General features: G+C 48.6%; 1 protein-coding gene across 6 annotated transcripts; it reads left to right on the forward strand.

Moving 5' to 3' along the window:
* The first annotated feature begins 7495 nt into the window (after window positions 1-7495).
* Window positions 7496-23691, forward strand: Rnf44 (ring finger protein 44). 6 transcript variants are annotated; one of them, XM_005333146.5, is made up of 11 exons: window positions 7496-7689; window positions 18072-18222; window positions 18410-18599; window positions 18996-19163; window positions 19598-19774; window positions 19934-20095; window positions 20185-20309; window positions 20577-20664; window positions 20753-20874; window positions 21010-21109; window positions 21285-23691. In XM_005333146.5, exons 2-11 carry the CDS (start codon window positions 18116-18118, stop codon window positions 21345-21347), a joined length of 1302 nt encoding a protein of 433 aa, XP_005333203.2. In that variant the 5' UTR covers window positions 7496-7689; window positions 18072-18115; the 3' UTR covers window positions 21348-23691. The 6 variants fall into 6 exon arrangements, with proteins under 6 accessions (XP_005333203.2, XP_077905687.1, XP_077905682.1 ...); XM_078049561.1 differs by having other exon boundaries at window positions 7497-7689; window positions 19601-19774; XM_078049556.1 differs by lacking the exon at window positions 7496-7689 and adding an exon at window positions 12937-13315 and having other exon boundaries at window positions 18056-18222.
* Window positions 23692-27606: the final 3915 nt, after the last annotated feature.

Genomic DNA, 27606 nt, shown 5'->3' on the forward strand with positions numbered 1-27606 from the left:
CCAGGAGTTTCACCCACCCCAGGCTGGCTAAAGCTGTCTCAATGCCAATGGCTTCCCATCAGGGACCAAGCCCCCAGCCCCTTCTCAGCCAACCTCAAGGCCCAACCATCCCATGTGAACACTAGAAAAGAGGGGCCCAAGTACAAGATCACCAGCCTTGTGTCCCACCTCTTTCTAGCTGGGGAAGACAGTACCCTCTTCTGAACCATGCTGTCTGCACCCAGTTCCTCTGGCACCTGCTGGGAGCCTGTAGGGTAGACGAGCAAGCACAGCGAACCCCGGCTCTTCCAGAAGGGATCAAATCCTGGGAATTGGCATTTCATGATCCAGAGAAGTTCTGGTGAAGGCTGATGTTTTGCCTTTCAAAGGGAGTTGGAAGCAGCATTTACTGAGAACCTACTGTGTGCTTTACATCATGTTCTCAATGATGCCTGACATCACCTAGGAGAGTTAGAGACCCATCATGCCCATTCCCCAGAGGAGGAACCTGAGGTTCAGAGAGAGGAAGTGACCATGCCAATGTCCCCTCAAGAGCAAATAACTGAACCGGCAGCACATTCTGACTAGAGCCTCGGGGCTCCACAAATGGAAAGGGCAGGGGAGTGGCCACTGTGTCCTTGCTCACTCACCTGGACCCTCCCTCTTGCTCCTTTAGAGGAGGGATTCCTCTGCACACTTCTTTCCTTGTCTCCCCTGTTCCCTAGCAGTGGGCACCTGATATTCCCATTGCCCAGTAGTCTTTCTCCTGGCAACAGCACCCTAGTTTTTATTTGGGGAAACTCCATGCACCACTCTCCTCTGCTCCATGCTGGGCATAAATGAGGCCGAGCCAGTCAAGTCACAGTGTCTCCTGGTCTGGGCAGGTGACCAAAGTTGGGCCAATAAGAATGAATGGGTCTCAAGTAAAGGATTTTTGTTGGAATGGTCGAGAGCAAGAACTTCCTCCCAGTTGGGATGTCTGAGTTGTAAGAAAGTGACTCTGGGGCTTCCAAATGCTATCTTACCATTTGGAAGGCAAAGTCTGAGACATAATCTGAGTAAAGCGGAGCTAAGAAACAGAAACACACAGATTCCTTGTGACTGTGTGAGCCCCTGACGCAGCCTGTTGAACCCATCCATCACCAGATTTTTCAGTTACTGAACCAAAACATTGCCTTTTCTGCTAGAGCTTGTCAAGTTGGTTTCCAATCTGACTACATCCCCTTCAAGATGGAAGTCCCCTTTCTTCATCACCCCACCCAGATGCAAAGAAAGAGCATAGACAGGTGAACAAGAGAGGCAGAGTCTGAATGTGGCTTGACCACTTCCCAGTTAGTAAGCCTCTTGGAGTCTCTGCTCCTCCTTGTATCATGATATCAGACACCCTCAGGTTTTGTTTTGTTAAACATTTAGTTTTTAGTTGTAGATTGACACAGTACATTTATTTATTTATTTATTTATTTATTTATTTATTTATTGCTGAGGATCAGACTGTTATGCCAGATTCGTGGTACCCCAATAGACCTCCAGGAGCCGAATCTGATGCATCACACAAGAGTCTTTATTGCAAGCTCGAGCCTGGACTCACAACCGTTCCCAACGCAGTGGTCCCAGGGAGTGAGTCCCGGTCCCTTATTCAGTGATTTTCATAGGTTTTGGGGGTATACTCTATGCGTCACTATATCACACAGCAAATCATTCCATACCACGAGAAAATCAAACAACAACTCTTAACATTGATTAGCACATTCACTGGTGGGAACAAGTTGGGTTGGGGTGATTGTTTAGTACAAGAAGGGGATTCTTTTGAACTGATTGGTTTAGGCCATGAGGGGTGTACGTGCTAAACTACATGGTTTCCCAATTTGTTATCAACCACCATAAACTACTTGGGGGTCATCTGGCATTCCAGGTATTTTCCCTGTCTCATGCTGATTGGAGGTTGCTAGGGGGGTTGCTATGGGTCCTCACCTAGCCTAACTGAGTCAGGGATACCTGGTGCCTCAGACCTCTCCTGTTATTTACAGACAAACAACTCAGCAGGGTGGGTATGTGTTTAGGAGTGCTCTGTGGGTTTTTCCAAGAACAAGGGTCATGCCCCCTTCCTTAGGACAGGCCTTGAGGTAGAAACTGCTGTTATTTATTTATTTTTAAAAATGGAGTCATATTAGTTTCCCAAGACCCATTGGCTCACGCATGAGAGGCAAGCGCTCTACCTCTGAGCCACAACCCCAGCCCCAGACATTCTTATTTATAACTCAAAGAAAATATTACCTTCTGCATGGAATCTTGTGAAAATTAAATCAGGTAACTAAGACACCACTCCAGTCATGGGATCTTCCCACACACCCTCATCTGGGCTTCCCCAGCATTGAATTCACAACTTTCTTAAGGCATATGCCCTCCATCTTGTCATCCTCATAGAGTGGCCTGTTCCTCATGAGCAGGAGCCATATCTGATTCATATTCAATGGATACATATCAGTTAGTTACTATAGCCAGAAATTTTAACAGGATAATTTATTCCCCAGCTCCTCAAATTTAAAACAGATTCCCAATATATATGCTACAACAAGCTTTAAAAGGCAAAGAAATCTGGGGCTGGAATTGTGGCTCAGTGGTAGAGCGCTTCCTAGGATGTGTGAGGCACTGAGTTTGATCCCCAGCACGACAGAAAAAGTAATAAATAAAGGTATTGTGTCCACCTAGAGCTGAAAAATAATATTTTTTAAAAAGGCAAAGAAGGGACTGGGGATATGGCTCAAGTGGTAGCGCGCTCGCCTGGCATGCGTGCGGCCCGGGTTCGATCCTCAGCACCACATACAAACAAAGATGTTGTGTCCGCCGAAAACTAAAAAATAAATATTGAAAAAAATTTCTTTAAAAGAAAAAAAAGGCAAAGAAATCTGGATAAAAGGAAGATACATGAGAAAACAAGGAGAATCTAAGCTTGAATGGAGTCCACAGAATATTTGTGGGTAAAATTGTGGGTAAAAGAGGTGGACCATGAATCAGGTTCTGAGCTTTTCAGCAGGAAGGCAAAAAGGGAAACATGATCCACTGAGTCCAGCATCCATCTGTTTAAAACCACAAGTCTAGGCCAGGTGCTGTGGCCCATGCCTGTAATCCCAGTGGTTCAGGAGGCTGAGGCAGGAGGATCACGAGTTCAAAGCCAGTCTAAGCAAAAGCAAAGTGCTAAGCAACTCAGTGACACCCTGTCTCTAAATAAAATACAAAATAGAGCTGGGGATGTGGCTCAGTGGTTAAGTGCACTGGAGTACAATCCCTGGTAACAAAAAACTACAAGTCTACACCCAGGATCTGGGAGCTACACTGCAATTACAAGTTGTGATAACTAAGAGGTGTTTCCTCTTCCAAGAGGCATTTCTTTTTTTTTTTTTTTTTTTTTTTTTTTTAAGAGAGAGAGAGGGACAGAGAGAGAGAGAATTTTAACATTTATTTATTTTTTTTCTTAGTTCTTGGCGGACACAACATCTTCGTTTGTATGTGGTGCTGAGGATCGAACCCAGGCCGCACGCATGCTAGGCGAGTGCGCTACCGCTTGAGCCACATCCCCAGCCCCCCAAGAGGCATTTCTGAGGAAAGGTATAGGGGGCCATTGCGCTGAGTGACCAGCATTTTCCTTCCTGTGATCAGTAGAGGCTCTATTGTCGTGATCTGGCCACATTCACACAGCCTAGATGGCTGCCCCATCCTCGAAGTAGCAGAATGTGTCTTCATGCGCAGGTGTGCCTTCCTGCAGCCCATGGGTTGAGCTGTGTTCATCTGTTCCTTTGTGATTTTACCCTTTGCCCTGTTTGGGATAGAATATTCCATGGAAATGCCTTTTGTGTGTCCCCTTCTCTTGCTCTGCCTTTGGGTGTGGGCTTCCAAGATGTCAGTCAACCTGCTGACAGCCGACATCAAGAAGCTAGATTCAACCCCCTGAAAACTGATCCCTTGCCTCATTTGAATGGCTTCTCCTCAATAAAAGGGTCAGTACGTGCTCTCTCTCTTTCTGTGACCTCTTAAGGTCAGAGGAGCCACCACAGGACCCCCTAAAGAAAAAGGCATCTCTGTCTCTTGTGTGGTTATTTCATGCAGTCCAGTTCCTGTGGAGTGACCCTTAGTGTTTTTGTCACCAGGAACGTGACAGAAAGGATGCTGTGAACAGTTGGACAGCACTTGACATGACTGGCACAGAAAAGCAGTTAAGAGAACAGATCACGGTGAGACTCCTGGGTTCAACTTGGGGAGAGGCAAGCTACATAATACCTCAGAGCCTCGATTTCCTCATCTGTAAATTGTGAGTAATGTATGACACCTTCCTTGGAAGGAAGTGGTGAAGATGAAATGAAGTCACATATTTAAAACTCTAGGCTTGGCTGAGGATATAGCTCAGTTGATAGAGTGATTGCCTCACATGCACAAGATCCTGGGTTCAATCCCCAGCACCACACACACACAAAAAAAAATAGCCCTAGGCTGGGTGCCTGCACAGAGTGAAATCCCAGTAAATGTTAATTTTTGTTGTGGTGGTGGTTGCGTTGTCATTACAAATATTATCTTAGCCAGGCATGGTGATGCACACCTGTAATTCCAGTGGCTCAGGAGGCTGAAGCAGGAGGATTGCAAGTTCAAAGCCAGTCTCAGTAAAAGCAAGGCGCTAAGCAACTCGGTGAGACTCTATCTCTAAATAAAATACAAAATAGGGCTGGGGCTGGGGCTGAGTGGTCAAATGCCCCTGAGTTCAATCCCCAGTACCCAAAAAAACAAATGAAAATATTATCTTATTTAGTCCTCCCCAAAACTTCAAGGATGATTTTTTCCCTATTACAGATGGGGAAAATAAAAGCCCAGGCAGGTTAGGTCACCATCTGAGGCCAGACTGTCAGTAGGCAGCAGAACCAGGACACTAATACATATCTGCACAACCATTCTTGCCCCTGGATTTCTCCTCTGAAGAAAGTAGGCACTAATTGTCACTGGTGGCTTGATATGTAGAAGGAGAGGCAGGTGACCTCACCCAAGGCTCCAGATTCCAAGCTCCAGCACTATTTCAGATCACAGAAATAAGGCTGGTCTCTCTGCAGACCCCAGACACAACCCTCTGCCTTCCTTCCATGCTGTGATGACTGGGGCCATCAGTTCTGAGTCACTGTTCTGGCTGTTAGATGTACCCTGGCCTACCCAGACCTTTGGACAGCACCTAGATGAGCCAAATGTGATCCTGCCCATCTTAAGGGACACCCTTTCACCTACCACAAGGCAGCCTGGGAAGCTCACTGTGTTCTAGGCTGTGATGAGCCAGGTCTGAGTAACATGTGCAGGTTCACTTACTTTCAGGGAGCAAAAGATAAAGAGCCCAGGATGACCAGGATCCTCATGTCTTCTCCCAAATTTACCATCTGAAGCCTTGGGCAAGGTACTTCATCACTCTGAACCTTAATATCCTTATCTGTAAAATGGGTATAAGGGCAGACTCCAATTCACAGAATTATTTTTTTTAATATTTATTTTTTAGTTCTTGGCGGACACAACATCTTTGTATGTGGTGCTGAGGATCGAACCCGGGCGGCACGCATGCCAGGCGAGTGCTACTGCTAGAGCCACATCCCCAGCCCAACATAGAATTATTTTTAAGGATCAATCATTTAATGCATGAAAGCATCCAGCACAGGATAAGTAATACTGATGGGTAGCAGAATACAACAATTACTAATTGGGCATTATGTAAAATTGTGGATGTGTAACAGACGTGATTCTGCAATCTGCATTTGGGGTAAAATTGGGAGTTCATAACCCACTTCAATCTAATGTATGAAATATGATATGTCAAGAGCTTTGTAATGTTGTGAACAACCAATAAAAAAAATAAAAAATTAAAAAACAAAATTAAAAAAAAAAAGTAATACTGATGTGCACATGAGGTAACAATTTAGATACACATTAGGGTTCCTTCATAACCACTGTTTTAAGTGGGTGCTTTTTCAAAAAGTTGGTCATAAAAACGTCATTGATTATCTTTGCTAAGTGCACCCCTTATGTGCTCAGAAATTGATCAAGTCCAAACCAAGTGCTAGCTTGTCCCTGACTGGCTGAAGCACACTGGCTAGTTATTCTCTCTTAGCGGCCACTTCTTCATATGCAACATGAAGGCATCCCCTAATCCCCAACCTAGAGGTCACAGGTCACCTTCAAAGCCTGAAGATGGCTGCTTAGTGTATATCCATTCAATCTTTCCTCAATGTCCCAGTCATCCCTCGATGCTACACTCTCTAAAGGGTACAAAGTTAACTCGTTGTTGTTTACAATTAATAGACCAGCCCAGGAACAGCCCTCCTTGTTGTCTCAGATTCATTCACTGCCTCCCACCCCAGAAAGAACTTTGGATACACGAGACCATCTCTCTCCCTGTCCTGGAACCCCAGACCCTTGAGCCCACTTCCAAGGCACACATTCCCTTTAAAGTGCTCTTTGCAGGTTGCTCTTCTACCACAAAAGGAATCTTTAAAAACTAACCTCGTTGTGCTCTACATGTGTAATACGAAATGAATTACATTCTGCCATCATGTATAACAAATTAGAATAAATAAAAAAATAAAAAGAGGGGCTGGGGTTTGGCTCAGTAGTAGAGCGCTTGTCTAGCACGTGTGAGGCATTGGGTTCAATTCTCAGCACCACATATAAATAAGTGAAATAAAGACCCAATGACAACTAAAGAATATTTTTTTAAAATGACACATTTTAAAAAATAATAAAATAAATAAATAAAAAGAAAGTATACATTTTGATGGAAATTAAAAAAAAAAAAAAAAAAACCTAAGTCTCGAGTGTGCCTAACCAACATCAGCATAGGAGTCTTGGCCTAAGAAAACCGGGACGCCCCGCGGGGAGCCCCCGGGAGGCGTGGCCTACAGGTCCCCGGAGACCTGGGAGCGCGTCACCCTCTGGGAGCTGTAGTATCTATTAACCTGCTCCCTCTGGGGCTGGGGCTCCCAGGTCTGTCAAGCTCTAGTCCAGTCTTATGTAGTGTTAGGTATACAGGGAACGTGGGAACAGAGCTGCAATCCCTTGGCCAATAGCCTTGTTTTCTTGTCACCGGAGTCTCCCAACTTTCTCCTGAATAAAGCGTCATCGCTCCATCTCGCAGACGAGAAAACAGAGGTCCAGAAAATGGCCCAAAGGAGGAACCAAGATCTATTGAGCCCGTTCTTTGTAGGTCTACCAGCGCCCCCTGCTCCATTCCGAGGCTGGGGAAGGGGCACAAACTTTCCGGGAAGCAAAGACTCTTTGAAAGGCCACGGAGTCGTAGTATTCCTTATTTCACCCACGAGAAAACGGACACAGTCTTCTTCCAAGGTCACAGAGGTGGTAAGTGGGCGCTTTGCTCTTGCGCACACTTTGCCGCCTAACGTGAGTGGGCGTGGCCGAAAACCGCCCGCCTTCTCCCGCCGGCCACCACCCCCTCGCTTGGTGCGGTCCAGCCGGTTCCATTTGCTCGGGAGCCTGGGTGGGAGGGCCAAAGCTAGCGTGGATTCCCCCGCGCGCGCCCGGGTGGTGAAGTCCGCGGACGGTTCCACAGTGCGAGCCCAGAGGGGGGGCCCGCGGCAGGCGCGGCGTCCGGGCCGCCGCCCGACCGAGACCCTGGGCTGCAGCGGGAGCGACGAGCTGTCGCGGGGTCGGGGAGCAGCCCCACCACCGCCCCAGGTAACGCCCGGCCGCGACCCTGCGCCGAGCGCCCCAGGCGCAGGGTCAACGAGGACGCAGCGGTAGGGGGCGGCCGCGGGCTGGCAGAGTTAACGCTGGGGTTCCAACGAGGCCTCTGCGTATGCTCACAGCCAGAACTAGCTGTTGTGCATCTGGGTGCCAGTGTGGCGCTCTCTTCCGCCGGTCAGCTATCGAAGTGCCTCAGCTCGGGGATGCCCGGGCAACTACAAGTCCCACTGAGCCCTGCGCCTCGCGCCTGCCCTGATCACAGCCCCCCAGGTGGGTCCAGCTTCAGCTGAGATCCAGGCATCCGGGAGCCTAAGAGGCGCTGCAGTCCTAAGGCCTCGTTATGCCGGTCCCAAACATTTTTACTGACTCCCTTTGTGCTAGCCACTGGAATAACCAGAATGACCCGGGCCCTGCCCTGTGGCGGCTGCCGGACCAGGGAACAGACCTCCAGCGGTCCTTACTGCATTCAGAAAGCTGGAATTCCGAGGGGGGCAAGAGAGGATCAGTGTCTTTTCCAAAACCACCCAGCTTCTGTTGTTTGAAAGCCACTAAGCTCTATTCGAGCTGGTGCCGGGAGCCGGAAAGGAGAAGAGGTGAAAGGGGATATTTAATGTGGAGGAAAAATGGGGCAATCGGTTGAACTCATCTCCCGAGTCTGCCAGACACTGTACTCCTGCAGACGCAGGTTATCATCTGTGAACAGTGGGTCGTGGTTCCTAATCCTTTTGTGGACGTTGACAGCTCCAGTGATGAGAGTTACAGGGACTGGGGTGAGTCAGAAGAGAGAGTCCCCCTACACACACACGCACACACACACCAAGCTCACACATCCAAATGCAGATCCGGAACCAGAAAGTTAAGCAAGTGTCTCACAAAATGCACAACACACTGAGATCAGTACTCTCATCCCTGTTTTACACCTGGATTAAACAGCCTCACAGAGGTTCATGACTTCTTCAAGGTCACAGAGCTCTTAAGACAGAGCAGTTCCTTCATTTAACCATTAGTGTAGTCCTAACATCTTAGAAAACCTAAAGGAGATGAACAACAGTGCTGGGTTGATCCTTTGTGCTCAGTAAATGTCACTGTCATTAGAACTATCATTATTGCCCAATCTTAGAGATGAGAAACCAAGATTTAGAGAAGGCAAATAAATTACCTAGGGTCTCAAAACTGGAGCCAGAATGCTGCAGACATGAACCTCATACCCTGACATCTCTACAAGACACCCAGCACCCTTGCCCCACTGATGCATCTGCACAAATTTGTTCTTTTTAAGGAAGCCAAAACTTAAGGCCTCAGATACATTCAGTCCTGCTCTTAAGAGAGAGGATTTGTCAGGGAACCTGTCAATTCGCTCCCAGGTATTTGAGTCTCTAGGCTTAAGTCTGATACTCTGTGTTATCTGGGAGGTCTGAGTCCTAAACTGGCTCTACCAGGCTCTGCTTTCCCCTGAGGTGGTACATCAGTCTTTATCTCCTGCCAGCTCTATCCTGGGAAGGTTACTGTACCCTGCCTCTTTGGAGGAGGATTTGAGGATCCATGCAAGAAGAGTGGAGTGCTCTGTGACCCTGAGGGAAGGAGGAAGGCAGCCTGCTGTCCAGGCTCTGAGTAGGTGGAAACCCTGGCTGGGCAGGGCCCCAGCAGGAAGTGATGACCACACCCTCCTCTTCCAGCCTCAACCTGCCCAAGCCCCTCCCAGCTGCAAAGGAGTTCTGGAGGAGGAAGCTGGAATGTAGTAGCATCAAGTGCTTTATACTTGAAAGCATTAGGATTTGAGCCCCTCTGGCTCTCATCTGCTCTGTGTGATTTGGAGCCACCCACTAGTCCCTGAACCTCTGTGGTCTACTCTTGCTTTTTTTTTCTTTTTTTTTTTTTTAAGTTGTAGATAGACACAATACCTTTATTGTATTTGTTTTTATTTTTTATATGGTGCTGGGGATCAAACTCAGTGTCTCACACCTCACACATGCTAGGTAAGCACTCTACCACTGAGCCACAAGGCCCCTCCTCTTGCTTTTGATTATTGAGCAAGTTGAGTAATTATGGGGGCCTTTGTTGGCATTTGCTTTGCCTGAACCAAACTTCAAGAATGTGATCCTAAGGGCTGGGGATATAGCTCAGTTGGTAGAGCGCTTGCCTCGAATGCACAAGGCCTTGGGTTAGGGTTGCCTCTTAATGGCTGTGTAACATGGTGACTCATCACCTCTCACTTAAGTTTCTTCATCTGTAAAATGGGACAAACATTGGCACAGAGCATTTAGTTCACTGTCAGATGATCAATCCCACATTGCACCTGCATCTTTCCAGAAAATACTCAGCAAGCTATCCCCACCTTTGGTTTCTGGAGCCCACTGGCCACCTTTCTGGGGCAGTGAGTTCCTGTCTCTGAACCACTTTTATTAGTAATATGAGAGTAAATAGCACTTGCCTTCAAGGGGGCAAGTGTGACGAGAAAGAGGCACATATCACTACATAGGGAGTTGTAGGCCACATCCTCACATTGTAGTTCCAAAGTATAGGATTTTGAAGAAAAGTTTGAATTTCTGCCTTGTATTGAAAATTTAGGATATCTGATAAATTTATGTCCCCTTTTTACTTTGCTGCAGACTGGCTTTCCTTGTGCCCAGAAAAGATATCTTATTGACCTCTGACCTTAGTTGATCTCCAAAGGACTCTGGGAATTTACTGAGGACTTCCTGGTCATGCCTAGACACAGGGGATAAATAAAAGAGTTGTACAGGGGCTGGGGTTTTGGTTCGGAAGTAGAGCACTCACCTAGCATGCGTGAGGCACTGGATTTGATTCCCAGCACCACATACAAATAAAATATTGTGTCCACCTACAACTAAAAAATAAATGTTAAAAAAAAAAGAGAGAGAGAGTTGTGCTGGAGAGATGATGGGGAGGAGTTTCCTGGTCAATGATGAGGGGAAGTACAGAGCCTTTGCTTTGAGCATCCATCACCTGGTATGAGCCAGGCCCTGAACTGGTGTCTGGACCCTGCTGGGAATAGGCTTCTGTTATTGTGATACAGTGTGACAATTCTGCTGGGAGGAAGCCAGAACAAGCCAGCAGGTTAGGGAAGGCTCTGAAGAGGTAGTCTTTGAGCTGTCCCCAAAGCTTGAGCAGGATTTTGCCACAGGTGAGTAGGGGGAGTTGAGGATATATTAGACAAAAATTATGGCACAGTCAGAGGTTGGTTCATGGCTGGAAAGTCCCTTTCTGAGGGTGAGAAGTGGTTAAGGTATTGTGTGGGTTTTTTGGCAAAGTCACTTTGCCTTTGTGAGTCTCAAATATTCACCTGTAAAATGAGATTGAGTCACCCCTGTGCTGCCTAACTTCCAGCAAAGGCCGACTGTTGGCACACTTAAAAGGGCTGAATCCTCTCAGCCAGCAAGAGGATTATTAAGACATGCAGTGATTGTGACAGGGCCATGTGCAAATTAAATGGCATGAGGGGAAGGTCAGGGTACTAGCCCTGTGTGCATAGATGGAGGAGTTCAGTACAAGCTGGAGATATCACAAGCAGCTTCCTGAAAGAGGTGAGACGAGAGCAGAGCTTCAAAGGGCAAAAAAAGAGGAATGAATTGGTAGGGATTCAGAGGGCATCCAAGACAGGTAGGGAAGGCTAGAGGGAGCACCGCCATGGTGTGGGAGAGAGTTGAGGAGAGGTGAACCCAAAAGGTTTGGACAGCGAAAATTTGTTAAGTACACCCCAAAGACTTAACATTGTGTCGTTCGCAGTAGGAAGTCTGCCCCTGTTGAAGCAAGGGATGCTCTTACAGATGTAGACACCTTTAAATGTGGGGAGGGTTTTCCAACTGCTTTTATATGAGGGGGAAATTAAAAGGTTAAGATTATATGGGCGGTGAAGGAAGAATTGATGATAGGGAGCCAACTGAAGAGATCATCGTGTGAGCTGGGGTGTGTGTAATGGTCGAGTGCTGGACAAATACAGCATTCCAGGTTACATCTGTAGCACTGTATCAAGAACTTGGATCTTCTGTTGCTTAGAGATCTGCAAATACCCTGCTGGGTACCATCTTTAGGATGTGCATCCACAGTAATACTGATTTGTTATTGGGCTACTTGACATGTGATAAGCAAGTCTGTTCCCCAAACTTCTTTCTGGATTCTTCCAATGGACACCTCTACTGAAAAGTGATTTCTGATTTCGAGAAAACAAAAGCTTTTATTGCTTAAAAAACTTAAAACATACTCTTATATAGTAGTTTTTATTAAATTTCCCAGTAGCTTATACTTATTTAATTTTTTAAATGAACAAATGTATATGTTAATATACAAAAAAAGTCTATCCTCCTGATTCAGTTCTCCTTGAGGACAACTGTTAATCAGTTTCCTGGATATCCTTTCAGAAATATTCTATGCAGATGTATATATCCAATTAAAGATATTGATAGTACCGTTACATCCTGTTCAGCATTTTGGATTCAATTTTTATTTTAAAATTTAAGATTATGGCTGGCTCAGTGGTAGAGTACTTGCCTAGCATGTGCAAGGGCCTGGGTTCAATTCCTAGTACCACAAAAACAAACAAACAAAAACAAATTTGGGGTTACAAAATACCCAAGCAGCATAAAAATGAGCCCCACCCTGTAGTCCATCACACAGATTTAATAAATCATAAACTTTGCACTCACACTTTGTTTCGAGCTGTCCTGGAAGTAGCCCCATGGAAATATCCCTGTAGCTGTACAGGGGTTCAGTTATTAGTTGTATGGTTGCACTCACCAGTCTTTATTAGGCTTGTCCCCAGCTCTGGGACAGCTCTAGCATATTACTGATTTTTGTTTGTTTATATAATTGATGTGTTACGCTACATTTTGTATGATGTCTCTCTGGGGAGGCATCCAGGCAAAGGATAACAAGGCTTGGCTTTGGTTCAAATGCCTGTCCCCCACACTTACCAGTTCTGTGATGTGGGGCGAGTGAAGGCGCGTGCGCATGCACCCCCACCCCAAGGTGCTGGGGATCAAACCCAGGGCCTGGTACATGCTAGGCTAGGGCATCCTCAACCCAGGTTAGGTATTTCTTAATCTTCATTTTCCTCATCTGTAAAATGGGATGACTGTCATAATCTCTCTTTTTATAGTTGCTGGGAGGGATAGAAAACTTAAGTATGGAAGCGTGACACAAAACTTCCTCGCCCAGCCAAAAGTAACTAGTGTCTGGTGACTCAAGTTTAATCTTAAACTACAATCTGTTCCCTGCCCCTTTCCCCTGGTCACGTTGGGGGCGGGGTGGCTAATTATCTCTGTGACGTCAACGCGCGCAGGACCAATCTCCCCACCTGGTAGACGTTAGCTCGTTTGCATGGATCGCCCCTTATTGGTCTGCTGGGCAATCTAGGCCGTCCCACTATATTAAAGGGGCCGCACAGTATAAACAAGGAGATGTGGGGCGACCGGATCATGATGTCATCGCGGTGCTGCAGCTCTTGGAGGTGACGTCATTCTGGGAAGGTTGCTGGCCCGGGGCTGTTGAAACCATCCTAAGTACTCGATCCGGCTGTCCCTGTCCCATTGGAGATCAGCCCCATTGCACTTCAGTGTCCGAAGCGGCACTTGGTCCCCAAGGAGGTGACCATGACACAGTAAGTCCGGGCCGCGGCTCTGCTGGCGGGACTCATTTCTCCCGCAGGGAAACTAAGCCTCAGAAGCGCGAGTAGTTAGCGAGTTTGCATAGCATGTTTGAATTGCTGCTCATCAGTCTTGTGCACCCCGAGGTCTTAAGCTTTTTATCAGGCTCTGTTGCCCCGCCCCTTGTCTTTAACAGTGGCTGCTGCGGTCGCTTTAAGTGCGAAGGTGGAAGCGAATAAGAGATTAAAAAAAAAAATCTTGTCTTTCAAGATGGCGGTCTGCCCGTCACGTGCCAGGCTGCGATGAGTGATTGGCTCTCTGGGCTGCCGTGGGGCGGAGCCCCTGGCGTGGGGCGGGACCGCCGCAGGCTTGCAGCCGGCTACTGTTTGCCTAAATCTCCCGGCGCGCCCCCGCGAGCCCCCCTCCCACCCAGCGCGCGACCCCGCCGCTTCGAATGTTGTGAATCAAATGTGGGGTTTGTTACATTCCGCTGCCGCCGCGGCCAGTTCTTAAAGGGCCAGCTGCCGGCAGCCGCGCAAACCAACTGCGTCCTGCGCGTCCCTCGGCTCCCCTAGGGCCTGGGCCAAGAAAGACTGACCGCGCGTGGGCCTCGCGAGGCGGACGCCGCCGAGCGGACAACAAAGAGAGGGCCCCGGAAGGAGCCGGGCTGCCCCCGGACTGGGGGGTGGGGAGGGGAGCACATTGTTCCGCAGGGCGGGGACTCTTAAAGGGTCCAGGCAGCCCCCCCCGCCCCCCTGCCCGGCCTAGCCTTTCTAGATCGCGAACAAAGGAGTCACCGTGTGGCCGGGCGGCCGAAGGTGAGTCAGGGCCAAGGCCCATAACTCCGGATTCCCGCACCCCTGAAACTCAGTTTCTTTCCCGGGGGAATGGGGTTAGTGATCCAGCTGGCTCTGCAGGGGTTAATCATGGGCGGTAGGAACTGGGAGCAGCGAGACCCCTGAGATCAGGGAAGCCCCCCTGCGCCCTCCAAGGCCGGGCCGGGTCTCCCCTCTCCAGAGGTAGAGCGCTGCGGTTGGAGAGGAAGGAGCCGCCCCCTCCCCCTGCGGCCGCCACTTCCTTTGTTGTTGCTTTTGTCTCACGCCGAGCACATGGTCCAGGATCCTCGGCTCTTAAAGTCACAGCGCTCCGGCCCCGGCGCTGCAGTCTGGCCTCCCGCCCCTACTGTCCCTCTGAGCGTGGCACAAAGGAATTGGAAAGGGACGCGGGAGGCCCCGCTCGGGGCAGGTATCCGAGTCTCAGATCTCTACCCCATCCCCAGGGATGGCTGTGGAAGGTTCCTGGAGCCCCACGACTTGCGCCTGGCCGGATATGGAGAGGAGCATGCCCCTTAGGGACCCGGGCTTTCCTCCTCCTTCTAATATGACCTCCAGGTTTCTTGTCCCCTGCGGCCTTTGGGTGGCATTCCGGGGAAGGGAGATTTCTACCCCATTTACAGTTGGGGCTTCTGAGACTTTCAGAAGCTAAGGGATTTCCTTGACCAAGGTCACCCAGAGAGTATGAACTAGCCAAAGACTTATGGCCCCGCGTGTGGTGGTCCCGCCTTCAACCGCCTCCAGGCACCACACGTTGGAGAGCTCCTCTTTGGGGTGGGGGTGGGGCAGGAAAGTAGGGTAGGGGCTTCTTCTGTTCCTGCCTGAGTTTACTCGTGCTCCTAGGGTCTGATTTGCTCATCTGCAAAAGGGTGTCTTTCCTGCAAGCAGACCCCAGGCCCAAAAGGCTTGGGCTCCTTAAGCAAGGGTCAGGGTATCTGCATGGGGCCATGGACTGAGGGAGTTGGCTGACAGGGAAGAGGGTGGATGTGGGAGTGTCAGTGCAAAGTAAGATACCTGCTTCTAGCAAGGTTGGATTTAGAAAGGGGACAGTCAATCCATTTACACTAACGTTTTTGAAAGTAGAGCGTTAGTGTGGAAAGGCAGAGCAGTTAAGCTGGCCACCCTTGCTGTTTGACCTTGAGCAAGTTGCTACCTCCAACTCGGCCTCACTGGTTTCTCTCCACAACGATGCTACTCACAGGTGCTTGAAAGACAGTGCTTTCTCAGCCTCTTTTATGGCTTGGAACAGAGTTGGATTAGGTGGTTCTTCCTTGGGCTATCGATGCCAGTGAGAGAAAGGAATTGGGAGAGTCAGTGAGGACCAATTGTGTTCCTCGGGTTTTGTGGCCTATATCAAGTTTCTTCCTTTCTCTGGGCCTCAGTTTTGTCAACTGTGCAGTGGGTGTGTCCCCTTTGCTGCCTGTGTTGCTTGTGCTTAAAGTAGTGCCCTCTTTCTGCTTGGGATTTGGGAATTTTCTGATAATGATCATTCACACCCAAACTGACTTCAAACTTTACAAATCACTTATACTGCAGTCCTTGAGGAGCCTTGGAAGGCAGTTAGTGGGTTGTTCCCCTTTTAAAGATAAGAAAGCTAAAGCTCAGAAAAGGGGAAGCCATGTACCTAAAGTCTTAAACCAAGACTCCAGCAAGAAGCTGGGGGTGTTAGGTATGGGGCTGTGATGGCTGACGCTGTCTGTCTGCTGGTCTGGTTTCTCAGCTCCTTACTTACCTTTCCTGAGGACTAGGTGCCTTTGTAGGAGGTCTGGCCATGGAGCAGATTCCCACAGACTGGTCTCTGTGGGATTAGCACCCATGAGCAGTTGAGGCCACTGGCCGCTATTGAATTGATGGCTAAACATGGGTGCTTTATGGTCAAACTGGGTCATGCCTCAGTGTCCTTACCTCCAAAGGTTGTATGGGGACTCATCAAATTGGCACATGAGAAATGTTATAGTTCTTATTGTTATTATTTCTCATTGGCAGAACTGTGGCTCCCTAGATCTCTGGAATCAGCTAGAGCAGAAGTTCCAAACCTGACTATGCCATAGAAATTGCTAGGGAATTTGATAAAATGTAGGTGCTCATGTTCCCTGAACCTCCAAAGCGGGTCTAGAATGGGCCAAGAGTTTGTTGCTTCAGTTATCTGTGTCTCCCTTGGCTCTTGTTTGCTTGGTAGATGGATAGCAGGAAATAGGAGGGCTATGTATATACATGTGTGGTAAGGATGTGCCCATGCCCAGAGTTCACAAACACTGTCGTCTATGGTGGGCAGGCAGAAAATGGGCTAGAGTGGCTTGGAGAGCACATGAGGAAAGTGTACAGAAATAAGACCCAGTGGGACCGGATTTCTCACTTTTCTCCCCTCCCCTAAGAGGTTGTTTTTGTAATCTCCTGGTTTTTAATCACTGGCACTAACATCATCACTCCCAGACTATGTGGCCTTGGACCTGTGTGTTTGACTTTCTTCAGTGCACATTTATAACACCTGCCCTGTGCTAGACACAGAGTGGTCACTGCACCCTGTCCATACCCTCCTCTGAGTGCCATAGCTCTTGAGTTAGGGGAGAAATGTGAATTCCAACCTATATACCTTCTGCCTGTGTGGCTTCAGCCAGGCACTGTCGGTGAAGTGGAGGTAATAATTCCTAGGAAGGCTCTTTTTCAGAATTAGGGCCCAAGCTTGTAGAGCCCAGCACTGAGGAAATGGTTCTTGTAGCTATTGGCAGGAAGAAACAAGATGTTGAACTGACAGTTAACACCAGCTCCCTGGCTGTGTCAATAAGGAGGTGACATTTCAAGTTGGGTATCAAGGATGCATTGGAAAATTGTTAAATGGAGAAGTTGTAGAGGGGGTTTCCCTATGGCAGAAACAGCAAAGGGCTGGCCCTGTTTGATGTACCCTTCAACTTTGCAGGACCTGACAGGTTCTAGAGCTTTCCCTGCCAGGGCCTTATCCCAACTTATGAAGTTAATGAATGGAAGCCTGGGATTGAGCCAAGTCCCTCAGCTTCCCCCACCTGGGCTCCCTCTCTGACTCTGGGGAGGAGGTTCTGCCCCACCCACTCTTTCTCAACTTCCTCTCTCAGGGTCTTGCTTCCCTTTTTTCCTTAGTAGGCCCCACATTCCACTTCGAGGGCTGTGTTAGGACCCCTCACTTTTCCCAGAACAAGGACCTATGCCAGACCCAGTAAGCTATCAGTAACCACTCAGATGCAGGAACAGGCTTGTAGTGGCCCCTGTCCTAGCTTTAATGCTTACTGTGGGGTCTAGGGCCAGTCCTTTCCTCTTGCTGATCCTTTGTTTTTCTCCTCTGCCAAATGCTCTAACAATACCTTTCTTGAAGAGTAGATAGATTAAGTCACACTGGGGTGGGCACTGTCGGAACTGGTCAAGGAAAGAAAACACTGCTTTGCCTTGAGCTGAAAACCCCCAATGGCAGAAAACAGGTTGGAACCTCTTACCTGGTGATAGTGGGAGGAGAACTGGGTTCCAGGCCTCTTTGGGATCCCTTCTGAGCCAGCCAAATGGAAGGGAGGGTGTTTGGAGGACAAGCTGCAGCCCATGGCAAAAGGAAAAGGAAGGTCCCTGCCCAAGTCCTCATACCAGGGGTCAGTACCCAGGAGCCCTGTCCAGTAGGATCCTTGCTGGAACCAGCTGGTCCCAACATGTGTTAGCCAGAACTCTGAGGGGACTTGATGCCATTTCACAGAGCTGAAGCTGAGGCCTACTTCCTTACAGGCAGAGCCTGTCCGTAATCTGTCATCCCTGGACCCAGGGTCCAAAGCAGGCCACTCTGTGGGTGCACATGGAGCCCAGGAGCAAATGAACATCACTGGCCCCTGCAGTCATATTGCAGGGATTCGATTGAGTCTCCCCAGCCTGTAATGGGGCTAGTGACTAGACTTATCCACACCTCAGTGTCTTTGCCTCCTAGGGTTGTGAGCCCTGGCCTAGCCCCTCCAACCCACTGTTCCCCTGATGCGACCATGGGCTCTGGCAGTGACTAGGTGGCCACCCTCTATCCCTGTGGGTCAGCGGCGATTCTCTGCAGGACCTAGCAGCACTCCAGGCCAGCTCTGGGGAAGGTAAGAGAATCTCCCAGGCCTGGTATTGAGGTAGCCAGCTTGACTAGGGCCTGGGGTTCCAGAAGGGTGGGGCCCGGGTCCCAAGCTATCTTCCCTCCCCAGTGGGTGTACAACCCTGGCTTCTCTCCCTGCTCTGTGAATGAGTGGCACCCCTTCAGTCCTATGGGGCCTCCTCTCTGTGGTGCAGCCCCAGCCACGAGGGCCCCCTGGCCAGCCCACCTGCCCAGGATGAGCGCTTACCCTCCCAGCAGCCGCTGCCCCGACCACCACACCTCCCCTTAGAGGAGCACCGAGCCTCGGCTCCTGCCGGCGGGAGCCCCCGAATGCTGCACCCAGCCACCCAGCAGAGCCCGTTCATGGTTGATCTCCACGAACAGGTAGGCACAACACTTGCCCACTCCCCCAGCCTTTGACAAACCAGTCTTAAGCAAAGGCTACAAAACCCTGATTTCATCTTGCTTAACTCATTACATGGTTGTGGGAGACATTATTAGCCTTGTTTTACAGGTAGGTAAACTGAGGCCCAAACAAAGGCAGGGCTTTCCCTGGGGCCACAGAGTGAATGACTGAAAGAGATAGGTACCCTTCCTGAATTCCTAGAGGTCCTTCCCTGGGGTCCCTGGGCCAGGGAATAGTCTGGTCTGAAATTAGGTAGGTCCCTAGCTGAGAAGGGACAGGAACCTGGGAGTTGAGCCTGGCAGGACTTTTTCTCCTGAGGGTAATCTGAGTGGTGGGGCCTCCCTACAGTTCCCTGGCTCTCTCTCAATTCACAGGTGCACCAGGGACCTGTCCCTCTGTCCTACACAGTCACCACAGTGACCACCCAAGGCTTCCCCTTGCCTACAAGCCAACACATCCCTGGCTGCAGTGCCCAGCAGCTCCCAGCATGCTCCGTGATGTTCAGTGGGCAGCACTACCCCCTCTGCTGCCTCCCACCCCCGGTGAGTGGGTGCTTTCTTCTCCTACCCTCGCCCCGGTTTCAAGCAGCTATCTTCCCCAGGACAGCTACGCAGCAACCCGAACTGAGCTGAGCTTCCGGTGTTCCCCCAGGCTGTCACGGTTCCAGTCCATAGTCCTGTAAAGATGTATCAAAGCATGTTCACATGTAGTGATAGAGTGTTTCAGGTTCAGGGACTTCCCTGTACCCAGTGTCTTACATTGGCAGAGGTGCTAGAGTGAAGGCTGTGGGTCTTTAAAATACTATGTCCTCCTGGGAGCCTAAGACAGAGATGGGACTTCTAGATCCACTGAGGCTACTGGGTTTGTATTATAATGAGGATCTTTAGCTGGATGGAATAGCCTGTGGCCCTCATCACAAATTAAGGCCTAGCCCAGAACCTTCTCCAGCTTCCCCCTCCCCTTACCCCTCTCTCAGCAGCTGATCCAGGCGTGCACCATGCAACAGCTCCCTGTGCCCTACCAGACCTACCCCCACCTCATCTCCAGTGACCACTACATCCTGCACCCGCCACCGCCAGCCCCTCCACCCCAGCCCGCCCACATGGCGCCTCTTGGGCAGTTTGTATCACTGCAGACCCAGCACCCCCGTATGGTGAGTCTTGGTGTTGTGTCTGTGCTCGAGGGGGAGAGTAGAGGGGAGGGTTGGGCATGTGAGTCTTGGGGTTGGGTCTGTGCTAAAGGGGGAGAGTGGAGGGGAGGGTCGGGCATTTCTTTTATCACTTCTATGACTTACCACCCCTACCACTTCTAGCCCTTGCAGCGGCTCGATAATGATGTGGACCTTCGGGGGGAACAGCACCCCTTGGGTGGCTTCACTTATTCCACCTCTGCCCCAGGCCCAGCCTTATCTCCCTCGGTACCCCTACACTACCTGCCCCATGATCCACTGCACCAGGAGCTGTCTTTTGGGATGGTAAGTGCCAGCCCCACCTCCCAGCCGGGCTCTGGGGCATTCAGGAAGCAGGCCTGCAGGCTGACCTATGTCCGGCCCTCCTCTTGCAGTCATATTCCCACATGGTGCCACGAAGACTGAGCACCCAGAGATACCGCCTGCAACAGCCACTGCCCCCACCACCACCGCCACCGCCACCACCACCTTATTACCCAAGCTTCCTGCCCTACTTCCTGTAAGTACCAGCACGTCTGCCCCAGAGCTGTGATACCCCATTGTCCTGGAGACCTTACGTCCTCCAAAGCCATCTAGTATCCCCAGCAAGCCACATCCACACAACGCTTTGTTGAGTTCCCATCCTAGAACAAGAACCAGGGTCCCTGTTGTAAACTGTGCAGAGCTGTGGACTTTTCATGGAAGAGTTAGAGGAGCAGTTCTATGCTTTTCCCGCCCCCACCCCATGTTAACCTTGACTTTGGGACCCCATACCTTCCTTTTCTAGCTCGATGCTGCCAATGTCACCAACAGCGATGGGGCCCACCATCAGCCTGGATCTGGATGTGGATGATGTGGAAATGGAGAACTATGAGGTTCCATGGCTTCCCATTGCTGGGAGGTGGGGTTTGGGAGACCTCCAGCCCTGAGTGCTATTGACCCTCCCCTTCTGCCTTTATCTAGGCCCTTCTGAACCTGGCCGAGCGGCTGGGAGATGCCAAGCCCAGAGGCCTCACCAAAGCAGACATAGAGCAGCTCCCATCTTACCGCTTTAACCCAGACAGCCATCAGTCAGAGCAGACACTGTGAGTGCCATGCCACCATCTCTTGCCCCTGAACCAACTGGGCTGCAATGAGAGTCCTTTCAAGGAGAGTTATACTCTGATGAGCCTTCCCTCAGCCATCATTGTGCAGCTTAGTGACACTGTGCTCCTCTCCAGGTGTGTGGTCTGCTTCAGTGACTTTGAGGCGCGGCAGCTACTCCGAGTCCTCCCCTGCAACCATGAGTTCCACACCAAGTGTGTCGACAAGTGGTTGAAGGTACGGTGGCCCCAGGTATTCCTCCCATGGTGAGGGGCAGGGCAAGCCTGGAGAACTTCTCTTCTTGTCCAGAAGTTCTGGCTCCGGGGACCAAGTCCTCACCAGGCAGCGGAACATAAAGGGGTGGGACGGAGGACAAGTGAGAGTAAATCCTGACTTGCTGCTGCTCCCCTAGGCTAACCGGACATGTCCCATTTGCCGAGCTGATGCCTCCGAGGTGCCCAGGGAGGCTGAGTGAAGCCCCACAGCTGCCCACGAGAACCCTGCCCGAAGCTCTGGAAACTCGGGGGGACCCAGGGAGGACGGGGAGGGAATGGCCCAGGCCTGCCCCTTCGTTCCCACCTGCATCTCCAGAGCTGGTGCCAGGGTCCTCCCTGTGAGAAGCCCCTGCAATAAGCCCCTGCATTTGCCAAGCTCCAAAGACTACTTCCCCGATCTGCCTGCCTGTCTGCCCGCCAAGGAGCTGCCTGGGTATCCCCAGCTCAGTCTCCCTTCTGTTCACCTTTGGGTCCTTCTTTTTCCTGCTGGCACTGAGAGCCAGGGGTCTGCTCCCCTCTTACGGCTGGTAGAGATCCTTGGCCCCAGGATGGGCAACGGGCTCGCCGTCCTGGGTCATCTTGTCTCTTGCGCTGAGTGGTGTGCTCTCTGCCCAGGGGCACTGCCAGGCATGTGGACAGACGGTGGTGTGAGACTATTTCCTAGGACCTGGAACTGAGTCCCCCTGCTTGACTTGGGCAGCCAGCTCTGCACAGGTTGCTCTGCAGGGTGTATCTGTGTGTCTCAAGGACCCTCGCCACAGGCGCAGTGATATTCCAGCCCCATCTCCAGGCTGGAGGACAGCCCAGACAGCCCTCCTGAGCAAATGGGAGACAGGCCCAAGTTGGGACACATATATCCTGAGAGGACCTGGGCCACACTGGGCAGGGTCCCTGTGCTCCTGGTGGCTGCCCCTCCACCAGCTACGGGGTCAGATCCATGCCCAATCTTCTCCCCTGTTGTTTTGCATGAATGTGAGGAGCAGCAGTTTTTGTTTATTCATTTGGCCCAAAAATGCGTGTAGGATTTGGGGGTGTGGATATTTAAGACATTTTTTTTCCTTTTGGTTTAATGGTCGGGGGTGGGGTATGGGGACCAACCAGGACCTAATGCCCAGGGGGCAGAGAAGGGTCGAGTGGTGCCGCCTAGCCTGCATGCATGTGTGCGGCTGGGGCTGGGCTGGGCGGCTGGCAGTCATGGGGCAGGGTTGGGGGGGGGTCTGTGCTCAGCTGATAACTGCCATGCACTGTACTGCACACGTCCCTAGAGCCTACTGGGACCGTACGCTTTTCAGGGCATTTCTCCCTCTCCAGCCAGGGCCCGTCTCCCACCTGCCTGGGTGAGTCTCCTTCAAGGAATCCCAGGAGGATGGGGACCAGGGAGGGTGTGGACCTCCACCTCCAGGGGACCCCTCCCAGCCTGATCCCTGCCCTCCAAGGTCTGGAGGAGGCCCCTGTAGGGTCTGGCTGAGCTCCCCACCCTCCTTCTCTGATCCTGTTCTTTCCTCTCTTACCCTCAGCTGGGGTTGCTGCCCTGAACGAACTGCGTGTGGGGCCGGCACATCCTAGCAGGCAGCCCTTGGCGCCTGCTGCCTCAGGGATGCTCCAACCACCCTCGTTCTCCCCGCAGCTGCCCTGGCTCCCTGCCTCCCACCTGCCCCAGCCTGCCACGGGACCCGTCAGCCTGGTCCTACCCCCATGGAGAACCCAAAGTCTTACTGTATATAACTCCAGGTGACGTTTCTATATTTATAGCAGTGTTGAAAAACCCACGTGTTTTACACAAAGAACCACCCTTTCCAAAACCCCCCTCCCTTCCCACCCCAACAAAAGGTTTCCAAACCCTTACCATTCCTGGGGCAGGCGGAAACAGGCTCACGGATTGTGTGTTGGCTGCAGCAATGATTCCAACAGCAGCTACTGGGGGGGAAACAACATTTTTTTTTAAATCATCATAAAAAAAGATTTATGAAACAATTATTTAGGATGTTTGTGATTTGCCGACCTTGCTATAGATGCCATGTTACCAATGATTTCCTGTGGTGGGGGCTTGTCATTGTTTACTCTTTTATTTACCAACTTCTGGCCTAGGCATGACAGTGGGCACCTTCCCCCAGCCCTGGCTGGGCCCAGCGCCTGTGTTCTGTGTTAGAAAGGTTTTATATATATAGTAACATATATATATAAATATATGTAATTTGGGGGGCCCTGTTCCTTGCACATTTTACAGTTACCTCATTTTTCCCATGTATGTATTTGAGAAAATGCTAATATATAGAGAAAAAAAATGGTTCTTAAAGCTTAAATGTGTGGTTTTTTCCATTCCATTGGATTCACATTGGTTTGTAGCATTTAACATAACTAGTATGTTGTATTATATATATGTGTATACTGATTGAAATTTTTAACAGATTTGTACTTTTTTTAAAATGAAAGTTGCTAGTTCTGCTTGACCAAGTAGTGCAATCATTATTTTTTTTAATATTGTTGCTGATTTCAGAGGGATATTCACTAATAAATGTATGATGTATACCAAGTATCGACCAAGCTGCCTTTGGCTGCCTGTGTTCTTTGGTGAGAAGTGGCGGATGATGTCAAGCTGAGGGCGTGGATGCGGGGGACAAAGATGATCTGGGGGTGTAGAACAGGTTGTTTTCTGCTGTGGAACTTTAGGGTAGTCAGCAGCACCTCATCAAGAGTGGCCTGCCAAGTCAATTTAGTGATTACTTTTCCTGGGCACCTGTCTCAAATGTGAATTAGGTGAGATTCTGTTGGCAAGTGACAGGATTCCTTCTACCTAATTTGAGCGGGGTAGGGGAAAATTCTCGTTAGTGGCTCCAACTTAAAATTCTGAGGTAGTGGGCTAGGGTTAGACAGCAGTTGTAGAGTGCTTGACTAGCCTGTGCCATGCCCTGCATTTGATCCCCAGCACCACAACAAATAAAATATAAATGAATTCGAAGATGGGTCTTCTGTTACAGCTGCTCAGGCCTGTCCTGAGGGGAAAAGGTCTCTTTCATCTTCCGACATGGGCATCATCAAGTTCCCACAGAATTTCTGGACTCAAGTCCTTTTAGACCAGTTTTGGATGTGTTCCCAAACCTGACCCATTCACTGTGAGAGGGAGCCGTAATGGCGAGATTGATAGAACTGTTACATGCTGCCCATTCACAGGCCCCAGTGAAGCCACAGGAAATTTTACTCCTCAAACCTAGGCTCAGTGGGGAGGAAGTGCCCGAGACACCTCAAGTGCCTGATAGGCAATGAATTTACCTTCCTCTTATCCAGAATGATGTCTGGTGCTGCAGGAATGGTGGCTGATTTATTAGCATGTCTAACAACATGATCCAACATGGTTTAGAGGAGCAGTAGGCTGAGATCTTATGTCTGATGCTACTAACTGGAGCCTTAGTCAGAGCTGCTTAGATTACCTGCAAGTTAGGGGACAAGATCATTTGAGTTGTTACCTAAGTATGTTTTAGAAAAAGTCCAGTGGTAGCAATAATGGTTTATGTATAATAAAAGCAGAAAAATACGTAAGGCGCCTCTGGTCAGATAAGCTTGGTCAATTCCATGTTGAAGGCAGTAAAAGAGTATCAGGGTTTCTCTGAACCAGTATGACTCTAAATCTCCAAGAGTGGATGCTAGGGTCCACATTTCCTATATTGGTGTGTTTGGTCATGAGTAGGGCTCGAATTACATTCCCTGGAGCACTCTGGGACTTAGCAAGTTAGACCAGTAGTAGCAACTAAGTTACCAGGACCCTAGAAGTCTGAGAAAATTGTAAAGTAGGAGGAGTCTCTAAGCTTTTTTCACTATTTCAGAAAACCTAAAGAAAAAAAAAATCACAGGATCAAATCAAATGATAAATAAGGAATTTTTTATTTATCCATGATAAAAACTCAGCTGACCGGAAGAGTGTAACATCCTCATCATCCTAAAGGACATCAACAAAAGTCTCTGCAACTTACTTCATGCTTAATAGTAAAACATTCCGCTCTTATTAGGACAAGGCAAGGAAGCCCATCTCACTTGTCCTATTCGACACCATACTGAAAGTCCCAGCCAATGTAATTCAGCAAGAAAAAGGAAATAAAGTGGGCTGAGGTTGTGGCTCAGTGGCAAAGCACTCGCCTAGCATGTTCGAGCCCTGGGTTTGATCCTCAGCACCACATAAAAATAAATAAATAAAATAAAGATATTTTTTAAAAAAGGAAATAAAGTTAGTCATACAGATTGGAAAGGAAGAAATAAAATTGTCCCAGTTGGCAGCTGACATGGAAGTCTGTAGAAAATTAAGAATCTTTCAGAAAACCATCAAAACTAAATTCAGCAGATCAAAATATATAAGATCAACACAAAATTAAGTGAACCGATCCTGGTGGCATGCACCTGAAGTCCCAGCTACTCTGGAAGCTGAGGCAGGAGGATCTCTTGGGAGCCTGGGAAAACATCAAAACAATGTCTCAAATAAAACAAAAAATGTGTTTCATCCAGGCACGCCTGTAATCCCAGCAGCTCAGGAGGCTGAAACCAGAGGATCATGACTTTAAAGCCAGCTTCAGCAATGGCAAGGTGCTGAACAGCTCAGTGAGACCCTGTCTCTAAATAAAATACAAAATAGGGCTAGGGATGTGGCTCAGTGGTCCAGTCCCCCTGAGTTCAATCCCTGGTACCAAAAAAAATGTGTTTCTATGGCTTGCAATGAAAATGTGAAAATTGAATGCGAAAACACCCCACCATTTCTAATCAAAAGAAAAATAAAATACATAGGTATGAATCTAGCAAAATATACAAGATTTGTATGCTGAAATCTTCAAAATACTGATGAAAGAAGTCAGAACTAAAGTGTAAACCACATGTTCTTGGATTGGAATAGGAAAATGCAAATTAAACCTCAATGAGGTATTATACCTATTAATAACAAATATAGTAAAGAGATCATTTCTTCCCAAATTGATCTGTAATTTCTATCAAAATTCCAGGGAATCAGGAGGATTGCAAGTTCAAAGCCAGCCTCAGTGGTGAAGTGTTCCTGAGTTCAATCCCTGGCACAAAAAGAAAAAGAAAAATAGACTTAGTGTATAGCTAAATAAATCAAGACAATGTATTAAAGATGGGAAAGACAAAGAAACCAAAGGAACAGAATAAAGAGCCCAGAATGTGGAATGTGGCCTGGTAGTTTCTTATTATAAAACTAACATACTCCACCTATGCAAGTACAACTGATTTTTTTTCTTAATTTTTTTTGGTTGTGGGCTGGGGATGTGGCTCAATCGGTAGCGCGCTCGCCTGGCATGTGTTGATCCTCAGCACCACATACAAACAAAGATGTTGTGTCCGCCAAAAACTAAACAATAAATATTTTTTAAAAAATTCTCTCTCTCTCTCTTTCTTTAAAAAAAAAAAATTTAGTTGTAGAGGGACACACACCTTTATTTGTTTATTTTTATGTAGTGCTAAGGATCGAACCCAGGGCCTCACACATGCTAGGCAAGCGCTCTACCACTTAGCCACAACCCCAGCCCACAACTGATTTTTAATCATCTGATGGATAGTCTTTTCCAAAAATCTCATAATTTGTACAGAAATTAACACAAAATAGAATTAAATAACAGGTAAAAATTTTCAGGACCTGCCTGGAGCTAAATGAATAATTCTTAGATACAATATCAAAAATGATCCATAAAAGAAAAAAATTAACTTCATCAAAATTAAAAACTTTTAATTTGCAAAATATATATCTGACAAAGGACTTGTATCTCATATATATAGAGAACTCTCAAAACCCAAAACAAAACATCAACATGAATCTTATCAAAGGGGATATTCACATGCTTATGAAAAGATGTTTGACACTGTTAGTCACTAGGAAAATGCAAATTAAACCACAATGAGATATTACATACCTATTAATAACAACTAAAAATATTGACTGTAAACCAGGTGTGGTGGTGAACACCTGTAATCCCACCTATTTGGGAGGCTGAGACAGGAGGATCAAAATTTCCAGGCCAGCCTCAGCAATTTAGCAAGACCATGTCTCTTAAAAAAAAAGGCAGGGGGAACTGGGGATGTAGCTCAGTGTTAGAGGACCTCTGGGTTCAATCCCTGGTATTACCAAAAAAAAAAAAAAAAAAAGTCAATTCAAGTGAGAATGTAGAGAAACTGGATTTCATATATTATTTATGGGAATATAAAGTCACTCTAGAATATGGTCTGGTAGTTTTTTTATAAAACTAACATACACTTAGCACTGCGGCCTTCAGAGGGGTGGAGAGTTGAATACTTTCTCATCACTTTTGGCCTTTGTGTCCTTTGAGTTCTGCTTGTTAATTGACAGGAAATCAATCCTGAGGAGGATATAAAAACCTAGACACTCTATAAGGGCTATTTAATTGTCACTGTCTCCACAGGGCCTAGTATGGTGCTTGGCAGGTCATCTGTGCCAAATAAATTCAT

Source organism: Ictidomys tridecemlineatus, chromosome 1 (genome assembly GCF_052094955.1).
Source record: "Ictidomys tridecemlineatus isolate mIctTri1 chromosome 1, mIctTri1.hap1, whole genome shotgun sequence".
NCBI classification, from domain to species: Eukaryota; Metazoa; Chordata; class Mammalia; order Rodentia; family Sciuridae; genus Ictidomys; species Ictidomys tridecemlineatus.

Coding starts and splice junctions, on each gene's coding strand:
- Rnf44 (XM_005333146.5), top strand. CDS start 18,116: ATGCGACCATGGGCTCTGGCAGTGACTAGGTGGCCACCCTCTATCCCT. Junction 18,600..18,995: donor TGGTTGATCTCCACGAACAG/GTAGGCACAACA, acceptor CTCAATTCACAG/GTGCACCAGGGACCTGTCCC. Junction 20,665..20,752: donor TGGAAATGGAGAACTATGAG/GTTCCATGGCTT, acceptor GCCTTTATCTAG/GCCCTTCTGAACCTGGCCGA.